The sequence below is a fragment of the Salvelinus namaycush genome, chromosome 1, assembly GCF_016432855.1.
Source record: "Salvelinus namaycush isolate Seneca chromosome 1, SaNama_1.0, whole genome shotgun sequence".
Classification (NCBI taxonomy): domain Eukaryota; kingdom Metazoa; phylum Chordata; class Actinopteri; order Salmoniformes; family Salmonidae; genus Salvelinus; species Salvelinus namaycush.
The window spans coordinates 3,310,274-3,336,591 of NC_052307.1; the positions used below are offsets into that span (position 1 = coordinate 3,310,274).

The 26,318-nt window shown below is 42.1% G+C and overlaps 1 protein-coding gene across 1 annotated transcript in view; it reads right to left on the minus strand.

Moving 5' to 3' along the window:
* The window catches only part of LOC120050083 (extracellular matrix protein FRAS1-like), a 99,958-nt gene that overhangs the window by 45,882 nt on the left and 27,758 nt on the right, over positions 1 to 26,318 (minus strand). Inside the window, 3 exon segments of the mRNA XM_038996723.1 lie at positions 6,515 to 6,656; positions 7,971 to 8,133; positions 11,787 to 11,935. Of these exon segments, the coding sequence (XP_038852651.1) occupies positions 6,515 to 6,656; positions 7,971 to 8,133; positions 11,787 to 11,935 (454 nt within the window).

Genomic DNA, 26,318 nt, shown 5'->3' on the forward strand with positions numbered 1-26,318 from the left:
TATGTACTGTATATGTAGTGTATATGTACTGTATCTGTAGTGTATATGTACTGTATCTGTAGTGTATATGTACTGTATATGTACTGTATATGTATTGTATATGTACTATATATGTACTGTATATGTACTGTATATGTACTGTATATGTACTGTATATGTACTGATATGTATTGTATATGTACTATATATGTATTGTATATGTACTGTTTATGTACTGTATATGTACTGTATATGTATTGTATTACTGTATATGTACTGCATATGTAGTGTATTACTGTATATGTACTGATATGTATTGTATATGTAGTGTATTACTGTATATGTACTGATATGTATTGTATATGTAGTGTATTACTGTATATGTAGTGTATTACTGTATATGTACTGATATGTATTGTATATGTAGTGTATTACTGCATATGTAGTGTATAACTGTATATGTACTGATATGTATTGTATATGTAGTGTATTACTGTATATGTTCTGCATATGTAGTGTATTACCATATATGTACTGTATATGTATTGTATATGTAGTGTATTACTGTATATGTACTGATATGTATTGTATATGTAGTGTATTACTGCATATGTAGTGTATAACTGTATATGTACTGATATGTATTGTATATGTAGTGTATTACTGTATATGTTCTGCATATGTAGTGTATTACCATATATGTACTGTATATGTAGTGTATATCAAATAAAATAAAATCGAGCCCCTAAACTCAATGCAGTTTAAAAAAATATATGGTATGCTTGTATATGTAGTGTATTACTGTATATGTAGTGTATTACTGTATATGTAGTGTATTACTGTATATGTAGTGTGTATGTAGTGTATATGTAGTGTATTATTGTATATGTAGCGTATTACTGTATATGTAGTGTATATTAAGTGTATATGTAGTGTATATTAAGTGTATATGTAGTGTATACTTGTATATGTAGTGTATTACTGTATATGTAGTGTGTATGTAGTGTATATGTAGTGTATTATTGTATATGTAGCGTATTACTGTATATGTAGTGTATATTAAGTGCATATGTAGTGTATACTTGTATATGTAGTGTATTACTGTATATGTAGTGTATTACTGTATATGTAGTGTGTATGTAGTGTATATGTAGTGTATTATTGTATATGTAGCGTATTACTGTATATGTAGTGTATATTAAGTGTATATGTAGTGTATAATTGTATATGTAGTGTATTACTGTATATGTAGTGTATTACTGTATATGTAGTGTGTATGTAGTGTATATGTAGTGTATTATTGTATATGTAGTGTATTACTGTATATGTAGTGTATATTAAGTGTATATGTAGTGTATTACTGTATATGTAGTGTATTACTGTATATGTAGTGTGTATGTAGTGTATATGTAGTGTATTATTGTATATGTAGCATATATTAAGTGTATATGTAGTGTATAATTGTATATGTAGTGTATTACTGTATATGTAGTGTATTACTGTATATGTAGTGTGTATGTAGTGTATATGTAGTGTAGTATTGTATATGTAGCGTATTACTGTATATGTAGTGTATATTAAGTGTATATGTAGTGTATAATTGTATATGTAGTGTATTACTGTATATGTAGTGTGTATGTAGTGTATATGTAGTGTATTACTGTATATGTAGTATATATGTAGCGTATTACTGTATATGTAGTGTGTACGTAGTGTATATGTAGTGTACGTACTATTTATGTATTGTATTCATGTACCTCTGTATATATTTACATTGCGTTGCCTAGGACAATTTCCCCTTATGGGACAGATTTGATTTATTTTTATTTGTTTTACCTTTATTTAACTTGGCAAGTCAGTTAAGAACAAATTCTTATTTACAATGATGGCCTGCCCCAGCTAAACCCAGACGACGCTGGGCCAATTGGGTGACACCCTATGGGACTCCCAATCACGGCCGGATGTGATACAGCGGGATTCCGATATTGAATCTCCCATTCCTCTCAAAAATTGTATAAAAAGCTGTTGCGCAGCAACTCACTGCCTTCCTGAAGACAAACAATGTATACGAAACACTTCAGTCTGGTTTTAGACCCCATCATAGCACTGAGACTGCACTTGTGAAGGTGGTAAATTACCTTTTAAGGGCGTCAGACCGAAGCTCTGCATCTGTTCTCGTGCTCCTAGACCTTAGTGCTGCTTTTGATACCATCGATCACCACATTCTTTTGGAGAGATTGGAAACCCAAATTGGTCTACATGGACAAGTTCTGGTCTGGTTTAGATCTTATCTGTCGGAAAGATATCAGATTGTCTCTGTGGATGGTTTGTCCTCTGACAAATCAACTGTAAATGTCGGTGTTCCTCAAGGCTCCGTTTTAGGACCACTATTGTTTTCACTATATATTTTACCTCTTGGTGATGTCATTCGGAAACAAAATGTTAACTTTCACTGCTATGCGGACGACACACAGCTGTACATTTCGATGAAACATGGTGAAGCCCCAAAATTGCCCTCCCTGGAAGCCTGTGTTTCAGACATAAGGGAGTGGATGACGGCAAATGTTGTACTTTTAAACTCGGACAAAGCAGAGATGCTTGTTCTAGGTCCAAAGAAACAAAGTTGAATCTGACAATTAATCTTGATGGTTGTAAAGTCGTCTCAAATAAAACTGTGAAGGACCTCGGCGTTACTCTGGACCCTGATCTCTCTTTTGACGAACATATCAAGACTGTTTCAAGGACAGCTTTTTTCCATCTACGTAACATTGCAAAAATCAGAAACTTTCTGTCCAAAAATTATGCAGAAAAATTCATCCATGCTTTTGTCACCTCTAGGTTAGACTACTGCAATGCTCTACTCTACTTTACTAAATACATTTCAGTTAGTGCTAAACACGGCTGCTAGAATCTTGACTAGAACCAAAAAACTGGATCATATTACTCCAGTGCTAGCCTCTCTATACTGGCTTCCTGTTAAGGCAAGGGCTGATTTCAAGGTTTTACTGCTCGCCTACAAAGAATTACATGGGCTTGCTCCTACCTATCTTTCCAATTTGGTCATGCCGTACATACCTACACGTACGCTACGGTCACAAGACACAGGCCTCCTTACTGTCCCTAGAATTTCTAAGAAAACAGCTGGAGGCAGGGCTTTCTCCTATTGAGCTCCATTTTTATGGAATGGTCTACCTATCCATGTGAGAGACGCAGAATCGGTCTCAACCTTTAAGTCTATATTGAAGACTCATCTCTTCAGTAGGTCCTATGATTGAGTGCAGTCTGGCCCAAGAGTGTCTCCCGACCCCTCCTGTCTCAGCCTCTAGTATCTATGCTGCAGTTGTTTATGTGTCGGGGGGCTAGGGTCAGTCTGTTATATCTGGAGTATTTCTCCTGTCTTATTCGGTGACCTGTGTTAATTGAAGTATGCTCTCTCTAATTCTCTCTTTTTCTTTCTTTCTTTCTCTCTCTCTCTCGGAGGACCTGAGCCCTAGGACCATGCCTCAGGACTACCTGGCATGATGACTCCTTGCTGTCCCCAGTCCACCTGGCCGTGCTGCTGCTCCAGTTTCAACTGTTCTGCCTGCGGCTATGGAACCCTGTCCTGTTCACCGGACGTGCTACCTGTCCCAGACCTGGTTTCAACTCTCTAGAGACAGCAGGAGCGGTAGAGATACTCCTTATAATTGGCTATGAAAAGCCAACTGACATTTACTCCTGAGGTGCTGACCTGTTGCACCCTCTACAACCACTGTGATTATTTTTATTTGACCCTGCTGGTCACCTATGAACATTTCCTGAAACCAATATACACAGGCAGTTAGGAAAGCAAAGGCTAGCTTTTTCAAACGGAAATTTGCATCCTGTAGCACAAACTCCAAAAAGGTCTTGGACACAGTAAAGTCCATGGAGAATAAGAGCACCTCCTCCCAGCTGCCCACTGCACTGAGGCTAGGAAAGACTGTCACCACCGATAAATCCACGATAATTGAGAATTTCATCCCCATTTCTCCTTCACCCAAATACAGTGTCACGGTCGTGTGGAGAGGCGCAGCGTGAAGTTCCACATATTTATTTAAGCGAAACTTCCAAACAAAAGGAAACAAACAACGAACTGTGACATCAGAGGTGCTACATGCACTAACTCAAAACAATATCCCACACAGCAGGTGGAAACAGGGACACCTTTAAGTATGATCCCCAATTAGAGACAACGAACCTCAGCTGCCTCTAATTGGGAACCATACCAAGAGCACCAACATAGAAATAATTAACCTAGAACACCCCCTAGTCATGCCCTAACCTACTATACCAAGGGCTCTCCATGGTCAGAGCGTGACATACAGATAGCTGATGTTCTGAAAGAGCTGAAAAATCGTACCCCTACAAATCAGCAGGACTAGACAATCTGGACCCTGTCTTTCTAAAATTATCAGCCGAAATTGTTGCAACCCCTATTACTAGCCTTTCGTATCGTCTGAGATTCCCAAAGATTGGAAATCTGCCGTGGTCATTCCCCTCTTCAAAGGGGGAGACACTCTAGACCCAAACTGCTACAAACCTATATCGATCCTACCCTGCCTTTCTAAGGTCTTCGAAAGCCAAGTTAACAAACAGATCACCGTCCATTTCGAATCCCACCGTACCTTCTCCGCTATGCAATCTGGTTTCAGAGCTGGTCATGGGTGCACCTCAGCCACGCTCAAGGCCCCTAAACGATATCATAACCTCCATCGATAAAAGACAATACTGTGCAGCTGTATTCATAGACCTGGCCAAGGCTTTCGACTCTGTCAATCACCACATTCTTATCGGCAGACTCAACAGCCTTTGCTTTTTCAAATGACTGCCTCGCCTGGTTCACCAACTACTTCTCAGACAGAGTACAGTGTGTCAAATTGGGTTCAATTCTCGGGCCAACTCGTTTCTCTGTATACATCAATGATGTCGCTCTTGCTGCTGGTGATTCTCTCATCCACCTCTACGCAGACGATAACATTCTCTATACATCTGGCCCTTCTTTGGACACTGTGTTAACTAACCTCCAGACAAGCTTCAATGCCATACAACTCTCCTTCCGTGGCCTCCAACTGCTCTTAAATGCAAGTAAAACTAAATGCATGCTCTTCAACCGATAGCTGTCCGCACCTGCCCGCCCGTCCAGCATCACTACTCTTGGCAGTTCTGACTTAGAATATGTGGACATCTACAAATACCTAGGTGTCTGGTTAGACTGTAAACTCTCCTTCGACTCACATTAAGCATCTCCAATCCAAAATGAATCTAGAATCCGCTTCCTATTTCGCAACAAAGTCTCCTTCACTCATGCTGCCAAACATACCCTCATAAAACTGACTATCCTACCGAGCGTCAACTTCAGCAATGTCATCTACAAAATAGCTTCCAATACTCTACTCAGCACATTGGATGCAGTCTATCACGGTGCCATCCGTTTTGTCACCAAAGCCCCATATACTACCCTCCACCGCGACCTGTATGCTCTCGTTGGCTGGCCCTCGCTTCATATTCGTCGCCAAACCCACTGGCTCCAGGTCATCTATAAGTCTCTGCTAGGTAAAGCCCTGCCTTATCTCAGCTCACTGGTCACCATAGCAGCACCCACCCGTAGCACACGCTCCAGCAGGTATATTTCACTGGTCACCCCCAAAGCCAATTCCACATTTGGCCGCCTTTCTTTCCAGTTCTCTGCTGCCAATGACAAATGAATTGCAAAAATCACTGAAGCTGGAGACTCATATATTTTACTACCTTGCACTCCAGTATCTCTACTTGCACATTCAGCTTCTGCACATGAGTGTTTAATTGCTAAATTGTAATTATTTCGCCACCAAGGCCTATTTATTGCCTTACCTCCCTTATCTTACCTCATTTGCACACACTGTACATATACTTTTTTTTCCTATTGTGTTATTGACTGTATGTTTTGTTTATTCCATGTGTAACTCTGTGTTGTTGTTTGTGTCACACTCCTTTGCTTTATCTTGGCCAGGTCGCAGTTGTAAATGAGAACTCGTTATCAACTGGCCTACCTGGTTAAATAAAGGTGAAATATATTTATATTTTTTAAATTGAACATCTTGGCCATGTTCTGTTATAATCTCCACCCGGCACAGCCAGAAGAGGACTGGCCACACCTCATAGCCTGGTTCCTCTCTAGGTTTCTTCCTCGGTTTTGGCCTTTCTAGGGAGTTTTTCCTAGCCACCGTGCTTCTACACCTGCATTGCTTGCTGTTTGGGGTTTTAGGCTGGGTTTCTGTACAGCACTTTGAGATATCAGCTGATGTAAGAAGGGCTGTATAAATACATTAGATTGATTGATTGGAACCAGGGACTGTAGTGACGCCTCTTCCGCTGAGATGCAGTGCTGTAGACCACAGAGTCACTCGGGACATTATTCAATCCCCCCCCCCTCCCCCCCCCCCCCCCCCCCCCCCACACACACACACACACACACACACACACACACACACACACACACACACACACACACACACACACACACACACACACACACACACACCTCGTCCTATTGTGTTCTCAATGAAGCCATATTTGGGCACGCTGATCATCCAAACCAGCAGATCCTTGTTGGGTGTGTCCAGATCTGATACAATGATGTGATTGGTTGACAGCTGGACTCGTCCTCCTCCCTGGACCTAGAAATACACAACATAGACACTTGCATAACATTTCACATTGGGGTGAGAGGGCTTCTAGGGATAGTATGAAGTAGCCCCTAAATAGCTACTGATCTGAAGTAAGTTTAGTCCTTTCCAATCTAATCTTTACAGATAGGATTTTATAAGGTAACGCTGATCCTAGTTCTGTCCCCATAAGGGCAACGTCCACCCCAAGCTTCATTTGGCATGTAGTACATCTGATCCTGCCAGTCAACATTATTGAGCTGTATGATTCTGAATATAGACCACATTCCATAGAAATAGAATGACTAGAACTGACATCCCCATTCTATTACCAGTCAAAATGAATATAACTGACATCCCCATTCTATTACCAGTCAAAATGCAAGACTCCTTCACATCACGATGAACACGGCACCGGGTAGTGATGACGACTGACTATTTAAGTTATGTTATACAACCCTGGTGTTAGACACTCATACACACACACACACACACACACACACACACACACACACACACACACACACACACACACACACAGACAGACAGACAGACAGACAGACAGACAGACAGACAGACAGGCAAACAAGCAGGCAGACAGGCAGGCAGGCAGGCAGGCAGACAGACAGACAGACAAGCAGGCAGGCAGGCAGGCAGACAGGCAGACAAGCAGACAGACAGGCAGACAAGCAGGCAGACAAGCAGGCAGACAGGCAGACAAGCAGGCAGACAGGCAGACAAGCAGACAGACAGGCAGACAAGCAGGCAGACAGGCAGACAAGCAGACAGGCAGACAAGCAGGCAGACAGGCAGACAAGCAGGCAGACAGGCAAACAAGCAGGCAGACAGGCAAACAAGCAGGCAGACAGGCAGACAGGCAGACAGGCAGACAAGCAGGCAGACAGGCAGGCAGACAGGCAGACAAGCAGGCAGACAAGCAGGCAGACAGGCAGACAAGCAGGCAAACAAGCAGGCAGACAAGCAGACAGACAGGCAGGCAGGTAGACAGGCAGACAAGCAGGCAGACAGGCAGACAGGCAGACAGGTAGACAGGCAGACAAGCAGGCAGACAAGCAGGCAGGCAGACAGGCAGGCAGGCAGGCAGGCAGGCAGACAGTCAGACAGGCAGACAGGCAGACAGGCAGGCAGGCAGGCAGGCAAGCACACAGGGACGCACAAACACACGCAGCACACAGCGTTAGACACTGGTCGACTGAGCGTTGCATCAAACATATTGCCTTGTGTTGCTTCATCTGCTGCCGACCATCGATCTCTGCTCCATAGCAACTGTCTCTAAGCAAGCTGAGCCCTGGGAGGCGTGTGTACCTTAATGCCACTGCGGACAGTGACCATTGGAGGCTGTGTCTGCTTGGAGGTGATGGTGATGGTACACATCTGGTTGTCAAGGCGATTGTTTTCACCGTCGTAAACAATGAAATGGAAGATGTCTGTCACTGGTTGGTTTCCTGTCTCAAAGGAAGTGATGTACCTAACAGGAAGGAAGTTTCCGCAAAGTTAATCCGAAAACATAGCCTTCACGGAAAACAAACCAAAACAATAATAATTAGTTGGGTTTTTTAACGTCTAAGCTGATGCATAGTATCATCTTCTGGGTTATCAGTGCACTATCAGTGCATTATTGGTGCTTTATTAGTGCATTAACAATGCATTATCAGTGTATTAACAGTGCATTATCGGTGCTCTAGCAGTGCATTATTATTGCATCGTTAGTGCATTATTGGTGTATTACCAGTGTGTTATTGGTGTATTACCAGTGTGTTATTGGTGTATTATCAGTGTGTTATTGGTGTATTATCAGTGTGTTATTGGTGTATTACCAGTGTGTTATTGGTGTATTACCAGTGTGTTATTGGTGTATTATCAGTGTGTTATTGGTGTATTACCAGTGCGTTATCGGTGTATTATCAGTGTGTTATTGGTGTATTACCAGTGTGTTATTGGTGTATTACCAGTGCGTTATTGGTGTATTATCAGTGTGTTATTGGTGTATTACCAGTGCGTTATCGGTGTATTACCAGTGCGTTATTGGTGTATTATCAGTGTGTTATTGGTGTATTATCAGTGTGTTATTGGTGTATTGCCAGTGCATTAACAGTGAATTAGTATTACATTATTATTACATTATCATTGCATCCTCAGTGCCTCAGCAGTGCATTATTAGTGCATTAACAGTGTTTTAGATGTGCATTATCAGTGCATTATTATTGCACTATCATTGCATAATTATTGCATTATCGGTGCATTGTCAGTGCATTATTGTTATCAGTTGAAAAGTTGCAACATAGAAAGAGGTCATATAATATAAGATGATTATAAAACATTATAAACGGTTCATACATTACAAAGCGCTTATAACAAGTAATAATGTATTAAACCTGTTGGATTTAAAGGCCCAGGGCAGTCAAAAACATGATTTTCCCCCCTGTGTTTTATGTATATTTCCACACTATGAGGTTGGAATAATACTGTGAAATTGGGATCATTTTGATAATACCCTTTTAGTGTAATAAGAGCTGTTTGAAAAGACGGCTTGAAATTTCAGCCTGTATTGGTGGGATGGAGTTTTGGCCTGCCTGGTGACATCACCATGCGGTAAATTAGTTAATAGACCAATAAGAAAGAGAGTTCCAAACCTCTCTGCCAATAACAGAAAATGTTCTGTTTTTACCAACCCACTCCCAGACAGTCCTAGACAAATTCTAGCATGATCATTTACATTTTTTTAACAAGCAATTTTAGTTTCTTTTTGACCGTTTTAAAGGAAGACTCAGTTGAAAAATGACATCGCCACGAGCAGCACCACAGATATTGAGATGAGAGAGATGCTGGACTCACACAGTATCTGCTCATGTGCATGGGTTGACTTCACACTGCTGCAGTGTAGCGGGATCAAAACAGCAGTCGAGCATCACGCTTCAACACTCTTAGTTGTAGTCAGTATTCTGTTTACCTTCTGCATCTACGTCATGTCACTGAGTCGACCATCAACAAACCCTGGTTTAGGAAACCACTGTGAGGAGTACGGCCATGACACTTGATTTGGATGTGAGATTTAATTGACAACAACCACAGTAAGGTACATTGTTACCCAGAAAGGATTTGATTTTGAGATTAAAAAAACGCATTGGCCCTTTAACTAAAGTGTTACCAAATAATCTTATCACATTTTATAGTCTGAATTATGTCTATATCATGACCAAGTCTAAGAGGTTTCTAAACAGCTTCTACCCCCAAGCCATAAGACTCCTGAACATCTAGTAAAATGGCTACCCAGACTATTCACATTGCCCTCCTCTCCACACCACTGCCACTCTATGTTGTCATCTATGCACAGTCATCATAACATGTACATTTTTATTTAACCTTTATTTAACTAGGAAAGTCAGTTTAGAACAAATTCTTATTTTCAATGACGGCGGGTTAACTGCCTGTTCAGGGGTAGAACGACAGATCTTGACCTTGTCAGCTCGGGGGTTTGAACTTGCAACCTTTCGGTTACTAGTCCAACGCTCTAACCACTAGACTACCCTGCCGCCCCATGTACATACTAACCGGTGTCCCCGTACATTGACTCTGTACCGGCACCCCCCTGTATATATTGTTATTTTTTTCACTGCTTCTCTTTAATTACTTGTTACTTTAATCTTTTATTCTTATCTGAATTTTTTGAAACTGCACTGTCGGTTAGGGGCTCGTAAGTAAACATTTCACTGTAAGGTGAGATTGTATTGAACCTGTTGTATTCGGCGGATGTGACTAATAACATTTGATTTGATTTGATGACCAATGGGGGAATAGATTAGTGATTCCCCTCACACTAATATAACATTTTACACAAGACCTCCATAATCTCCCGAAAGGTACTAAATACATCTAAATATCCTCTGAATTCTCCCGTCGCAAAAAAACACCACTATAAAAACCTAATAAGCCCTTTAATAACTCGCGAAAGTTACCTGAATTAACTATCATATTTTCTAGTCCTCTACAATAAAACAGAGCAACATCCCATCTGCATGTTGTACTGCACAGAGCGTCAGTCTGCCAAGCTAATACAGGTGATTTAAACACAACCCCAGAGATGTTTCTCTGATATTATAACCGCCATCGAGGCTAATTAGTAGCAGTAAAGTTAATCAGAAGCACATTTTTGAGATAATGGTTTTTACATTTTGACACCTCTCAGAAGACCGTTGCGTTTGTGTGTGTGTGTGTGTGTGTGTATGTGTATGTGTGTGTGTGCGCGTGCGTGCGGGCGTGAGTCTCGCATGTGGTTTGTATTTAACGTTCGCTAATTAGACTTGCTAATTGAGCTTAGCCGTATCCCATATATCGTCACTTAAACACAATAAATATTTTTCTACCGTTTCTAATTTGTAGCCAGGATTTTACACAGCCCTCAGAGGGAGAATATTGATGTTTTTTTTAGCAGTTACACTCTAAGGAGTGATGGAAAGAAGAAGCCATTACTTTTACCGAAGACTCTCGGCTAGATCGTTACTGCAGACCTAAATGAGAATTGTTCTCAATTAAATAACCTGGGTCGCTTAAATCTAAATGAGATAGAAATAAATATCTACCCCGGCAGAGGACATATCGTCTCAATAATTCCTGCAATAACAACAGAGGAGCCTGGTAGGAATGGATTCCAAGAATGTGAGATTATTATTAGAAGGCTTTCACTACATCATAACGGTCCAAAGTGGATCTCCATCTCCTTCATCTGAAGAAGTGCACAACAGAATTTACATTTGAACCTGTCCGGACTCTTACAGATCAGTGCAGATGAGGGGAAAAGGAAACAGGAAGCTACTTTAGATTACTTAGATGTACCGGTTAGTTTCAGATGTCTCTTACCTGATCCTGTGTTTGTTGATCTCTCTCTCTCTCTCTCTCTCTCTCTCTCTCTCTCTCTCTCTCTCTCTCTCTCTCTCTCTCTCTCTCTCTCTCTCTCTCTCTCTCTCTCTCTCTCTCTCTCTCTCTCTCTCTCTCTCTCTCTCTCTCTCTCTCTCTCTCTCTCTCTCTCTCTCTCTCTCTCTCTCTCTCTCTCTCTCTCTCTCTCTGTCTCTCTCTGTCTCTCTCTGTCTCTCTGTTTGTGTGTGAAAGTGTATATGTCTCTACCTGATCCGGTGTTTGTTGATGTCGTCCATGGTGAAAGAGGAGTACTGTGTCATCTCCTGCTCTGAGTCTGACCCTGTCCTGGTCAGGATGCCGTACATAGGAACTGACACCAGCTGAATACGTATCTTCTCATCTGGAGAGGTGTCGCTCTGCAAAAAAATATGATCACATAATTCATATCACACTATCACCAATGTTCCCTGAAATATTTTAGGGCCACTGAGCAAAATTTGAGGTCTTGTGCTGCGGGAAACTTGAATGTTGTGAGAATGTACCAGTGCCTTTACAGTGAACACTGAGGATGCACCCGTGCAGTAACAGACAGTATACAAAAGGCTATTGTGGCTGTTTGGGCATAATGTAGGCCTACCAACAAAACCAAAGAAGCAAATCACATAACATTTTCACATGGTAGCCTATATGTGGTGTTCAACGCAGGCCGATATTACATGAGACTTAAAAAAAAACGTTTTTACATTACGAAGGGCTTGACATGAATGAATGATGTTTTAGTTTTACTTGGTCTGTAACACCATGGAGACTGTACAAATGCATTGTATTGTGTTTTATGATGCAAGAAACCACTTTAACTAATAAAATGAATTATTATAACCAAACAGAGAATTAGACAAGGTAGGCTACCCCACTGTCTATTACCTTATTTGCATATTTAAGCCTGTCTCAAAATACAACACTGCTCCTTTAATTAAAACAAGCTTTTTTCCTGAGTGGCTTTTCAAAGGCAGCCTGCAGGTTGTGTGCTCTTGTAGGAAGCAGTCACTCTCCATTGCTGACCTATACTTACCTATAAATGGGCTAATAACTCACTGACCATATAACCCAGGTGTGTGTACTAACCATATAACCCAGGTGAGTGTACTAACCATATAACCCAGGTGAGTGTACTAACCATATAGCCCAGGTGAGTGTGTACTAATCATATAGCCCAGGTGAGTGTACTAACCATATAGCCCAGGTGAGTGTGTACTAACCATATAGCCCAGGTGAGTGTACTGACTATATAGCCCAGGTGTGTGTACTAACCATATAGCCCAGGTGAGTGTACTAACCATATAACCCAGGTGAGTGTACTGACCATATAGCCCAGGTGAGTGTGTACTAACCATATAGCCCAGGTGAGTGTACTAACCATAAAGCCCAGGTGAGTGTACTAACCATATAGCCCAGGTGAGTGTACTAACCATATAGCCCAGGTGAGTGTACTAACCATATAGCCCAGGTGAGTGTACTAACCATATAGCCCAGGTGAGTGTACTAACCATATAGCCCAGGTGAGTGTGTACTAACCATATAGCCCAGGTGAGTGTACTAACCATATAGCCCAGGTGAGTGTACTAACCATATAGCCCAGGTGAGTGTACTAACCATATAGCCCAGGTGAGTGTACTAACCATATAGCCCAGGTGAGTGTGTACTAACCATATAACCCAGGTGAGTGTACTAACCATATAGCCCAGGTGAGTGTACTAACCATATATTCCAGCTGAGTGTACTAACCATATAGCCCAGGTGAGTGTACTAACCATATAGCCCAGGTGAGTGTACTAACCATATAGCCCAGGTGTGTGTACTAACCATATAGCCCAGGTGAGTGTACTAACCATATAGCCCAGGTGAGTGTACTAACCATATAGCCCAGGTGAGTGTACTAACCATATAGCCCAGGTGAGTTTACTAACCATATAGCCCAGGTGAGTGTACTAACCATATATCCCAGGTGAGTGTACTAACCATATATCCCAGGTGAGTGTACTAACCATATAACCCAGGTGAGTGTACTAACCATATAGCCCAAGTGAGTGTGTACTAACCATATAACCCAGGTGTGTGTACTAACCATATAGCCCAGGTGAGTGTACTAACCATATATCCCAGGTGAGTGTGTACTAACCATATAGCCCAGGTGAGTGTACTAACCATATAGCCCAGGTGAGTGTACTAACCATATAGCCCAGGTGAGTGTACTAACCATATAGCCCAGGTGAGTGTACATACCTAAGGGAAGTCTGAGACGGGAGCCGTATGGTTAGTGAAGAAAGTCCCATTGCAAATGTACGGTCCCTTACCTGACGTCTTGCGACGTCGCAGAAAATCGCGGACGGCGTCGGGCCGTGGGCGGCGGAGAGCTCTTTCAGGAAGTCACCCCAAAAAACGTCTCGGACTTTCGGTTTCCGTTTTATAAAAATGACAAATTTTTGACTTTTTTCCGCATTCTCGAAAATTCCCACAAGGGGGAAAATAAATCATATTGCAAGCGCACGAGTACGTGGCAAACGAGCGCGGCCTTTTCTCCTAAACTGAAAATATTTCGAAGACGAAACTCGGCGAGCGTAGGTTTGGAGTAATGGGCAGTTGGCCCCGAACGAGATGGCGTCGAGACCTCGGCGCTTTTTGAGTTATGGCCATTTTTCTGGGATTAAAGGGTTAAAACGCAAGTAGGGTGCTAATTTGACCGCTTCATGTCAAAGTACATAAGCATACGGTGTCAGGAAAAAAAGAACCAGCATTTTATCTATCGTAATTTAAGAGAAAATGTACATTGACCGTTTGGTGATGTTCACAAAGAGGAATTTTTTTTTCAAAAAAATCACAGATCCAGTTGCAGTGTGTTCAGACGTACATTTTTAAAGTGGGTCTCGATGCTCTGCGAGAATCCTGTGATTTTATATGATTTTATGAAATAACACACACTCATTTAACCCTCTTTAAATAAGTCAGTTCTTAACATAAAGACTTAAAACTCAATATTATATAAGAGCCTACCCCAAGGAGGGTATGTGTTCACTTTCAGCTTCCTATGTCAACTGGAAGTACCTTAAAATGGTGCCATAGGGTCAGGTTTGAAGGGTAATAAGGTCAGATCTTTTCAAAACTTCACTTGTGTGATTAGACAACCCTCATGAACTGTAATCAGTCATTTCTCCCAACAGATGTCAAAGAAAAGCTCTCTCACACAAACACACACACACAAAAAGCTATGATGGAGTGAAAAAGTACGGTGCTTAAAGACACACAAAGCCTGCAATGGCATTACTATTATCTCCAGGCCGTGCCGAGTTCAACGAGATGCCCCGCTTGACCGTAGCTCGCTCGGTCTGAGCGCAGCGACCGTTACAAGAAGACGGACACGAATGACCCTTTGACCTCAATGTCAATTTTATTTGCTTTTGGGAGACAGAGAGAGAACCGTTAAGGTTAGAAGCACAATTTCACCTCAGGAACAATCCTAAGGTCCTCCCGATCTGTGCAAGCCTAACCTTGACCTTGTGGCATTAACCCTTAACAGTTAAAAGCTGGTGTTTACATCAAACAATTTACAATGACATATCGCCCCATAGGAATACATTGACTGCACCTCTCAATTCAACCTGAAGCCTATGTGGGTTATGAATGTCTTATGAACCTGTCTTTGATGTCAGTCCATCAGGCCACCATGAGGTCTACCTGTGTCGATTCTAAGCTTCCTGGAGCAACCAGAAGTGGTTAAATCACCCTAAAAGTGTTTGCCATAGCCAACCTGCAGTTTGAGAGAAATAGTGCATTCAGCCCTATGTAAATCAGTCATTTTTTAACATACAGACTTAAAACTCAGGATTCTGTAACAGCCTACTCCAGTGATGATATGTGTTTATTTATAGCTTCCTGTGACAAACGGAAGTGCCATAACTGGTGTCAAATGGGCTGTTTCGAAGGGTTAAAAATGTCAAATCTTTCCAAAACTTCATATATGTGAATAGACAACCCTCATGAACTGTAAATCAGTCCTTCATCCCATCAGATTAAAAAAAATAAAAATACACACCGACACAGAAATGATGGAGGGACACACTGAGGGGCTAAGAGGCAGACAGTGCCTGCAGTAGTTACTTTTGTTCCAACTTTTAAAGAACCGTCAGACCTAGAGTTCTGAAATTTTACAAACCTGTTCTAGACCTCAGGTCGATTGTGCACGGTGAATTATATGACTCTAGAAGGTTCTCGGATCGATAAAAAGCCTCGTGTATTTGCCATGTTTTCAATTCATTTTGACCTCAACGAAACGGACGACCTTTAGAAAAGTCCCAGAGTCTCAAGACTAGGTGCGTTGAAACCGGCTCGGCCCATAGAGACAGACCCCAACGAGCCTGTTTGATTGCTCATTCAAGGACCCCGTAGCAAGGCAATGAAAAAAGTGGAATTTCAGCACCAATTAGGGTTTTGCTCGGGCACCGAATGACCTATCGAGCCGAAACTTGGGATTCGAGGTCGCTTCACATAGGGCTAAACATAATGTGTGAACTGGACCCGCAGCTAGAACATAACTACGTATTATTTGTTTTATTATGGTTTAAATAGAAGGCGCTGTGAATTTTGGGCCTGCTCTGAAATATGTTATAGTTGGCATCTAAAGGAGTTGGAAAAAGTGAGTTTGGAGTCAGATGGTATCAGTTTGGTGTCTGAAAATATCTATTTGACTGATGGACACTGACTTGCTCGTTGACTTTTGTACATTTGCAATATGTTTCAACGGGGAGGTACCATGAGGAAAAAGCGACATGATGAAATTTCACGAAACGAGCGATGGAGAGGAACCACTATCACTGCCCGGCCATCCTGAGGTCATCAGACCGTTGACTTTTGCATTTCTAAAGTATTTAAGAGAATGTACGTTACATTTGCAATATGATTCAACATCACATCATATTGCAAATGCACGTTACATTTGCAATATGATGTGATGTTGAATCATATTGCAAATGTAACGTGCATTCTTTAAATACTTTAGAAATACAAAAGTCAACGTCCTGATGACCTCAGGATGGCCGGGCAGTGATAGTGGTTCCTCTCCAACGCTCGTTGCGTGAAATTTCATCATGTCGCTTTTTCCTCATGGTACCTCCCCGTTGAAACATATTGCAAATGTACAAAAGTCGACTAGCAAGTCAACTAGCAAGTGTCAACAAAAGTCAACTAGCAAGTGTCCATCAGTCAATTGGATATTTTCAGACACCAGACTGATACCATCTGACTCCAAACTCACTTTTTACAACTCCTTTAGAAGCCAACTATCACATATTTCAGAGCAGGCCCAAAATTCACAGCGCCTTCCATGAATGCACCAAAATAGCATTCTGAAATCACCACTAAAATGACATCACCATATTCTCCAGGCCGTGCCGAGTTCAACGGGATGCCCCGCTTGACCGTAGCTCGCTCGGTCTGAGCGCAGCGACCGTTACAAGAGAACGGACACAAATGACCTTTTGACCTCAATGTCAATTTCATTTGCTTTTGGGACACAGAGAGAGAACCGTTAAGGTTAGAAGCACAATTTCACCTCAGGAACAATCCTAAGGTCCTCCCGATTTGTGCAAGCCTAACCTTGACCTTGTGCCATTAACCCTTCACAGTTAAAAGAAGGCGTTTACATCAAACATTTTACAATGACATTTCGCCCCATAGGAATACATTGACTGCTCCTCTAAATTCAACCTGAAGCCTATGTGGGTTATGAATGTCTTATGAACCTGTCTTTGATGACAGTCCATTAGGCCACCATGAGGTCTACCTGTGTCGATTCTAAGCTTCCTGGAGCAACCGGAAGTGGTTAAAATCACCCTAAAAGTGTTTGCAATAGGCACCCTGCAATTTGAGAGAAATAGTGCATTCAGCCCTATGTAAATCAGTCAATTTTTAACATATAGACTTAAAACTCAGGATTCTGTAACAGCATACTCCAGTGAGTATATGTGTTTACTTACAGCTTCCTGTGCCAACCGGAAGTGCCATAATTGGTGTCAAATGTGCTGTTTTGAAGGGTTAAAAAAGTCAAATCTTTCCAAAACTTCATATTTGTGATTAGGCAACCCTCCTGAACTGTAAATCAGTCATTAGTCCCATCAGATTTCAAAGAAAAATTTACACACCCAAACAGAAATGATGGAGGGACACCCTGAGGGGCTAAGAGGCAGACAGTGCCTGTGGTAGTTACTTTTGTTCCAACTTTTAAAGAACCGTCAGACCTAGAGTTCTGAAACTTTGGAAACCTGTTCTAGACCTCAGGTTGATTGTGCATGGTGAGTTATGTGGCTCTAGAAGGTTCTCAGACCGATAAACAGCCTCGTGTATTTGCTATGTTTTCAATTCATTTTCAGCTCAACGAAACTGACAACATTTAGAAAAGTCCCAGAGTCTCAAGACTAGGTGCATTGAAACCGGCTCGGCCCATAGAGTCAGACCCCAACGAGCCTGTTTGATTGCTCATTCAAGGACCCCATAGCAAGGCAATGAAAAAAGTGGATTTTCAGCACCAATTAAGGTATTGCTCGGGCACCGAATGACCTATCGAGCCGAAACTTGGGATTCGAGGTCGCCTCACATAGGGCTAAACATAATGTGAGAACTGGACCCGCAGCTAGAACATAACTACGTATTATTTGTTTTATTATGGTTTAAATGGAAGGCGCTGTGAATTTTGGGCCTGCTCTGAAATATGTTATAGTTGGCTTCTAAAGGAGTTGGAAAAAGTGAGTTTAGTGTCAGATGGTATCAGTTTGGTGTCTGACAATATCCAATTGACTGATGGACACTGACTTGCTAGTTGACTTTTGTGCATTTGCAATATGTTTCAACGGGGGGGTACCATCACCAAAATCGACATGATGAAATTTCCACGCAACGAGCGATGGAGAGGAACCACTAACACTGCCCGGCCATCCTGAGGTCATCAGGACGTTCAATTTTGTATTTCTAAAGTATTTAAAGAATGCACGTTACATTTGCAATATGATTCAACACATCATATTGCAAATGTAACACTGTGTGTTATGTTTGCAATATGATTCAACACATCATATTACAAATGTAACACTGTGTGTTATGTTTGCAATATGATTCACCACATCATATTGCAAATATAACAGTGTGTGTTTGCAATATGATTCAACAGTGTGTTATGTTTGCAATATGATGTGATGTTTTTCACTGTTGAATCATATGCAAATGTAACGTGCATTCTTTAAATAAACCCTATGTGGGTTATGAATGTCTTATGAACCTGTCTTCAATGACAATCCATCAAGCCACTATGAGGTCTACCTGTGTTGATTCTAAGCTTCCTGGAGCAACCGGAAGTGATAAAATCACCCTAAAAGTGTTTTACCCAACCAGCAGTTTGTGATATATACTGCATTCAACCCTGTGTAAATCAGTCAGTTCTTAACGTATAGACTTAAAACTCAGGATTCTGTAAAAGCATACCCCGATCAGGATAGGTGTTTACTTATAGCTTCCTGTGCCAACCGGAAGTGCCTTAAAATGGGGTCATAGGTGCTGTTTCAAAGGGTTAAAAAAGTCAGATCTTTCCAAAACTTTAAGTGTGTGATTAGGCAACCCTCATGAAGTGTAAATCAGTCATTTCTCTAATCAGATGTCAAAGAAAAGCTCACACACACACACACAGACACACACAGCAAGGATGGAATGAAAAAGTATGGTGCTTAAAGACACACAGAGCCTTAAATGCTTTTAGGGGGGATCCAGACTTCCATACCCGCTCTGGGAGCACTATACTACGGGCAAAAATCAATGGGTGCTGGCCTGAGTGATTTATGGAGGTTTTCAAAAAAAGTCAAAAAATATTCTGTTTCATGTTTTGGGTTACCACACACGATTTTCAATACAGTTTTAAATGCTTCATTTTGGCCTTTAAAAAAAGAAGTTATTTTCGACTATGAAGGGGGTGATACGTTTTTTCCAAATTTTTGACATTTTTTACTTCCTATGAAATCACATTCCAAATGCACAAAACATATTCCTTAAGTACAAGTAAACATTTATAAAAAATTATGATAATAAAATGTGACTAAAGTACTTTCATACAGTTCTTACACATGTGTAATTGACATAAAACTCGAAAGAATTTCGAAAAACGGTCCAGAAAGCACTTTTTTAAAGGGGGTGATATGTTTTTTCCAAATTTTTGACATTTTTGACTTATGACTTTTGACTTCCTATGAAATCACATTCCAAATGCACAAAACAAATTCCTTAAGTCCAAATAAAAATGTCCTAAAAATTATGTTAATAAAATTTGACAAAAGTATTTTCATACAGTTCTTACACATGTGTAATTGACATAAAAATTGAAAGAATTTCGAAAAACGGTCCAGAAAGCACTTTTTTAAAGGGGGTGATACGTTTTTTCCAAATTTTTGACATTTTGACTTTTGACTTTTGACTTCCTATGAAATCACATTCCAAATGCACAAAACAAATTCCTTAAGTCCAAATAAAAATGTACAAAAAATTATGTTAATAAAATTTGACAAAAGTATTTTCATACAGTTCTTACACATGTGTAATTGACATAAAACTCGAAAGAATTTCGAAAAAAGGTCCAGAAAGCAATTTTTTAAGGGGGTTATAAGTTTTTGCCAAAACTTTCAAAATCTCAAAATTTTACTCTTGGGTCTTGACTTGCGTTACAAAAGGCCTATGAAAAATTTAGATAGAAAACACTCGCCCACTATAGGATTTTTGGGGTGTTACACAGCTCATTTACAATATGGCATTTGCCATCAACTTTGGACGAAACAGCGCCGGATGTAATGTGAAATCCCACACAATCCCATTGTGTATATGGTCCGCTCGGTGCCAATAAGTTGCCATGTTATTTTGTACAATTGAGGGGGGAGTTCCCTTACTAACCATATAGCCCAGGTGAGTGTACTAACCATATAGCCCAGGTGAGTGTACTAACCATATAGCCCAGGTGAGTGTACTAACCATATAACCCAGGTGAGTGTACTAACCATATAGCCCAGGTGAGTGTACTAACCGTATAGCCCAGGTGAGTGTACTAACCATATAGCCCAGGTGAGTGTACTAACCATATAGCCCAGGTGAGTGTACTAACCGTATAGCCCAGGTGAGTGTACTAACCATATAGCCCAGGTGAGTGTACTAACCATATAGCCCAGGTGAGTGTACTAACCGTATAGCCCAGGTGAGTGTACTAACCATATAGCCCAGGTGAGTGTACTGACCATATAGCCCAGGTGAGTGTACTAACCATATAGCCCAGGTGAGTGTACTAACCATATAGCCCAGGTGAGTGTACTAACCATATAGCCCAGGTGAGTGTACTAACAATATAGCCCAGGTGAGTGTACTAACCATATAACCCAGGTGAGTGTACTAACCATATAGCCCAGGTGAGTGTACTGACCATATAGCCCAGGTGAGTGTACTAACCATATAGCCCAGGTGAGTGTACTAACCATATAGCCCAGGTGAGTGTACTAACCATATAGCCCAGGTGAGTGTACTAACCATATAGCCCAGGTGAGTGTACTAACCATATAGCCCAGGTGAGTGTACTAACCATATAGCCCAGGTGAGTGTACTAACCATATAGCCCAGGTGAGTGTACTAACCATATAACCCAGGTGAGTGTACTAACCATATAGCCCAGGTGAGTGTACTAACCATATAACCCAGGTGAGTGTACTAACCATATAGCCCATGTGAGTGTACTAACCATATAACCCAGGTGAGTGTACTAACCATATAGCCCAGGTGAGTGTACTAACCATATAGCCCAGGTGAGTGTACTAACCATATAGCCCAGGTGAGTGTACTAACCATATAGCCCAGGTGAGTGTACTAACCATATAGCCCAGGTGAGTGTACTAACCATATATCCCAGGTGAGTGTACTAACCATATATCCCAGGTGAGTGTACTAACCATATAACCCAGGTGAGTGTACTAACCATATAGCCCAGGTGAGTGTGTACTAACCATTTAACCCAGGTGTGTGTACTAACCATATAGCCCAGGTGAGTGTACTAACCATATATCCCAGGTGAGTGTGTACTAACCATATAGCCCAGGTGAGTGTACTAACCATATAGCCCAGGTGAGTGTACTAACCATATAGCCCAGGTGAGTGTACTAACCATATAGCCCAGGTGAGTGTACTAACCATATAGCCCAGGTGAGTGTACTAACCATATAGCCCAGGTGAGTGTACTAACCATATAGCCCAGGTGAGTGTACTAACCATATAGCCCAGGTGAGTGTACTAACCATATAGCCCAGGTGAGTGTACTAACCATATAACCCAGGTGAGTGTACTAACCATATAGCCCAGGTGAGTGTACTAACCGTATAGCCCAGGTGAGTGTACTAACCATATAGCCCAGGTGAGTGTACTAACCATATAGCCCAGGTGAGTGTACTAACCGTATAGCCCAGGTGAGTGTACTAACCATATAGCCCAGGTGAGTGTACTAACCATATAGCCCAGGTGAGTGTACTAACCGTATAGCCCAGGTGAGTGTACTAACCATATAGCCCAGGTGAGTGTACTAACCATATAGCCCAGGTGAGTGTACTAACCATATAGCCCAGGTGAGTGTACTAACCATATAGCCCAGGTGAGTGTACTAACCATATAGCCCAGGTGAGTGTACTAACCATATAGCCCAGGTGAGTGTACTAACCATATAGCCCAGGTGAGTGTACTAACCATATAGCCCAGGTGAGTACTAACCCATATAAGCCCAGGTGAGTGTACTAACCATATAGCCCAGGTGAGTGTACTAACCATATAGCCCAGGTGAGTGTACTAACCATATAGCCCAGGTGAGTGTACTAACCATATAGCCCAGGTGAGTGTACTAACCATATAACCCAGGTGAGTGTACTAACCATATAGCCCAGGTGAGTGTACTAACCATATAACCCAGGTGAGTGTACTAACCATATAGCCCAGGTGAGTGTACTAACCGTATAGCCCAGGTCAGTGTACTAACCATATAGCCCAGGTGAGTGTACTAACCATATAGCCCAGGTGAGTGTACTAACCATATAGCCCAGGTGAGTGTACTAACCATATAGCCCAGGTGAGTGTACTAACCATATAGCCCAGGTGAGTGTACTAACCATATAACCCAGGTGAGTGTACTAACCATATAGCCCAGGTGAGTGTACTAACCATATAGCCCAGGTGAGTGTACTAACCATATAGCCCAGGTGAGTGTACTAACCATATAGCCCAGGTGAGTGTACTAACCATATAGCCCAGGTGAGTGTACTAACCATATAGCCCAGGTGAGTGTACTAACCATATAGCCCAGGTGAGTGTACTAACCATATAGCCCAGGTGAGTGTACTAACCATATAGCCCAGGTGAGTGTACTAACCATATAGCCCAGGTGAGTGTACTAACCATATAGCCCAGGTGAGTGTACTAACCATATAGCCCAGGTGAGTGTACTAACCATATAGCCCAGGTGAGTGTACTAACCATATAGCCCAGGTGAGTGTACTAACCATATAGCCCAGGTGAGTGTACTAACCATATAGCCCAGGTGAGTGTACTAACCATATAGCCCAGGTGAGTGTACTAACCATATAGCCCAGGTGAGTGTACTAACCATATAGCCCAGGTGAGTGTACTAACCATATAGCCCAGGTGAGTGTACTAACCATATAGCCCAGGTGAGTGTACTAACCATATAGCCCAGGTGAGTGTACTAACCATATAGCCCAGGTGAGTGTACTAACCATATAGCCCAGGTGAGTGTACTAACCATATAGCCCAGGTGAGTGTACTAACCATATAGCCCAGGTGAGTGTACTAACCATATAGCCCAGGTGAGTGTACTAACCATATAGCCCAGGTGAGTGTACTAACCATATAGCCCAGGTGAGTGTACTAACCATATAGCCCAGGTGAGTGTACTAACCATATAGCCCAGGTGAGTGTACTAACCATATAGCCCAGGTGAGTGTACTAACCATATAGCCCAGGTGAGTGTACTAACCATATAGCCCAGGTGAGTGTACTAACCATATAGCCCAGGTGAGTGTACTAACCATATAGCCCAGGTGAGTGTACTAACCATATAGCCCAGGTGAGTGTACTAACCATATAGCCCAGGTGAGTGTACTAACCATATAGCCCAGGTGAGTGTACTAACCATATAGCCCAGGTGAGTGTACTAACCATATAGCCCAGGTGAGTGTACTAACCATATAGCCCAGGTGAGTGTACTAACCATATAGCCCAGGTGAGTGTACTAACCATATAGCCCAGGTGAGTGTACTAACCATATAGCCCAGGTGAGTGTACTAACCATATAGCCCAGGTGAGTGTACTAACCATATAGCCCAGGTGAGTGTACTAACCATATAGCCCAGGTGAGTGTACTAACCATATAGCCCAGGTGAGTGTACTAACCATATAGCCCAGGTGAGTGTACTACCATATAGCCCAGGTGAGTGTACTAACCATATAGCCCAGGTGAGTGTACTAACCATATAGCCCAGGTGAGTGTACTAACCATATAGCCCAGGTGAGTGTACTAACCATATAGCCCAGGTGAGTGTACTAACCATATAGCCCAGGTGAGTGTACTAACCATATAGCCCAGGTGAGTGTACTAACCATATAGCCCAGGTGAGTGTACTAACCATATAGCCCAGGTGAGTGTACTAACCATATAGCCCAGGTGAGTGTACTAACCATATAGCCCAGGTGAGTGTACTAACCATATAGCCCAGGTGAGTGTACTAACCATATAGCCCAGGTGAGTGTACTAACCATATAGCCCAGGTGAGTGTACTAACCATATAGCCCAGGTGAGTGTACTAACCATATAGCCCAGGTGAGTGTACTAACCATATAGCCCAGGTGAGTGTACTAACCATATAGCCCAGGTGAGTGTACTAACCATATAGCCCAGGTGAGTGTACTAACCATATAGCCCAGGTGAGTGTACTAACCATATAGCCCAGGTGAGTGTACTAACCATATAGCCCAGGTGAGTGTACTAACCATATAGCCCAGGTGAGTGTACTAACCATATAGCCCAGGTGAGTGTACTAACCATATAGCCCAGGTGAGTGTACTAACCATATAGCCCAGGTGAGTGTACTAACCATATAGCCCAGGTGAGTGTACTAACCATATAGCCCAGGTGAGTGTACTAACCATATAGCCCAGGTGAGTGTACTAACCATATAGCCCAGGTGAGTGTACTAACCATATAGCCCAGGTGAGTGTACTAACCATATAGCCCAGGTGAGTGTACTAACCATATAGCCCAGGTGAGTGTACTAACCATATAGCCCAGGTGAGTGTACTAACCATATAGCCCAGGTGAGTGTACTAACCATATAGCCCAGGTGAGTGTACTAACCATATAGCCCAGGTGAGTGTACTAACCATATAACCCAGGTGAGTGTACTAACCATATAGCCCAGGTGAGTGTACTAACCATATAGCCCAGGTGAGTGTACTAACCATATAGCCCAGGTGAGTGTACTAACCATATAGCCCAGGTGAGTGTACTAACCATATAACCCAGGTGAGTGTACTAACCATATAGCCCAGGTGAGTGTACTAACCATATAGCCCAGGTGAGTGTACTAACCATATAGCCCAGGTGAGTGTACTAACCATATAGCCCAGGTGAGTGTACTAACCATATAGCCCAGGTGAGTGTACTAACCATATAGCCCAGGTGAGTGTACTAACCATATAGCCCAGGTGAGTGTACTAACCATATACCCAGGTGAGTGTACTAACCATATAGCCCAGGTGAGTGTACTAACCATATAGCCCAGGTGAGTGTACTAACCATATAACCCAGGTGAGTGTACTAACCATATAGCCAGGTGAGTGTACTAACCATATAGCCCAGGTGAGTGTACTAACCATATAGCCCAGGTGAGTGTACTAACCATATAGCCCAGGTGAGTGTACTAACCATATAGCCCAGGTGAGTGTACTAACCATATAGCCCAGGTGAGTGTACTAACCATATAGCCCAGGTGAGTGTACTAACCATATAGCCCAGGTGAGTGTACTAACCATATAGCCCAGGTGAGTGTACTAACCATATAGCCCAGGTGAGTGTACTAACCATATAGCCCAGGTGAGTGTACTAACCATATAGCCCAGGTGAGTGTACTAACCATATAGCCCAGGTGAGTGTACTAACCATATAGCCCAGGTGAGTGTACTAACCATATAGCCCAGGTGAGTGTACTAACCATATAGCCCATGTGAGTGTACTAACCATATAGCCCAGGTGAGTGTACTAACCATATAGCCCAGGTGAGTGTACTAACCATATAGCCCAGGTGAGTGTACTAACCATATAGCCCAGGTGAGTGTACTAACCATATAGCCCAGGTGAGTGTACTAACCATATAGCCCAGGTGAGTGTACTAACCATATAGCCCAGGTGGTGTACTAACCATATAGCCCAGGTGAGTGTACTAACCATATAGCCCAGGTGAGTGTACTAACCATATAGCCCAGGTGAGTGTACTAACCACTATAGCCCAGGTGAGTGTACTAACCATATAGCCCAGGTGTGTTACTAACCATATAGCCCAGGTGAGTGTACTAACCATATAGCCCAGGTGTAGTGTACTAACCATATAGCCCAGGTGAGTGTACTAACCCATATAGCCCAGGTGATTGTACCAATATAGCCCAGGTGAGTGTACTAAC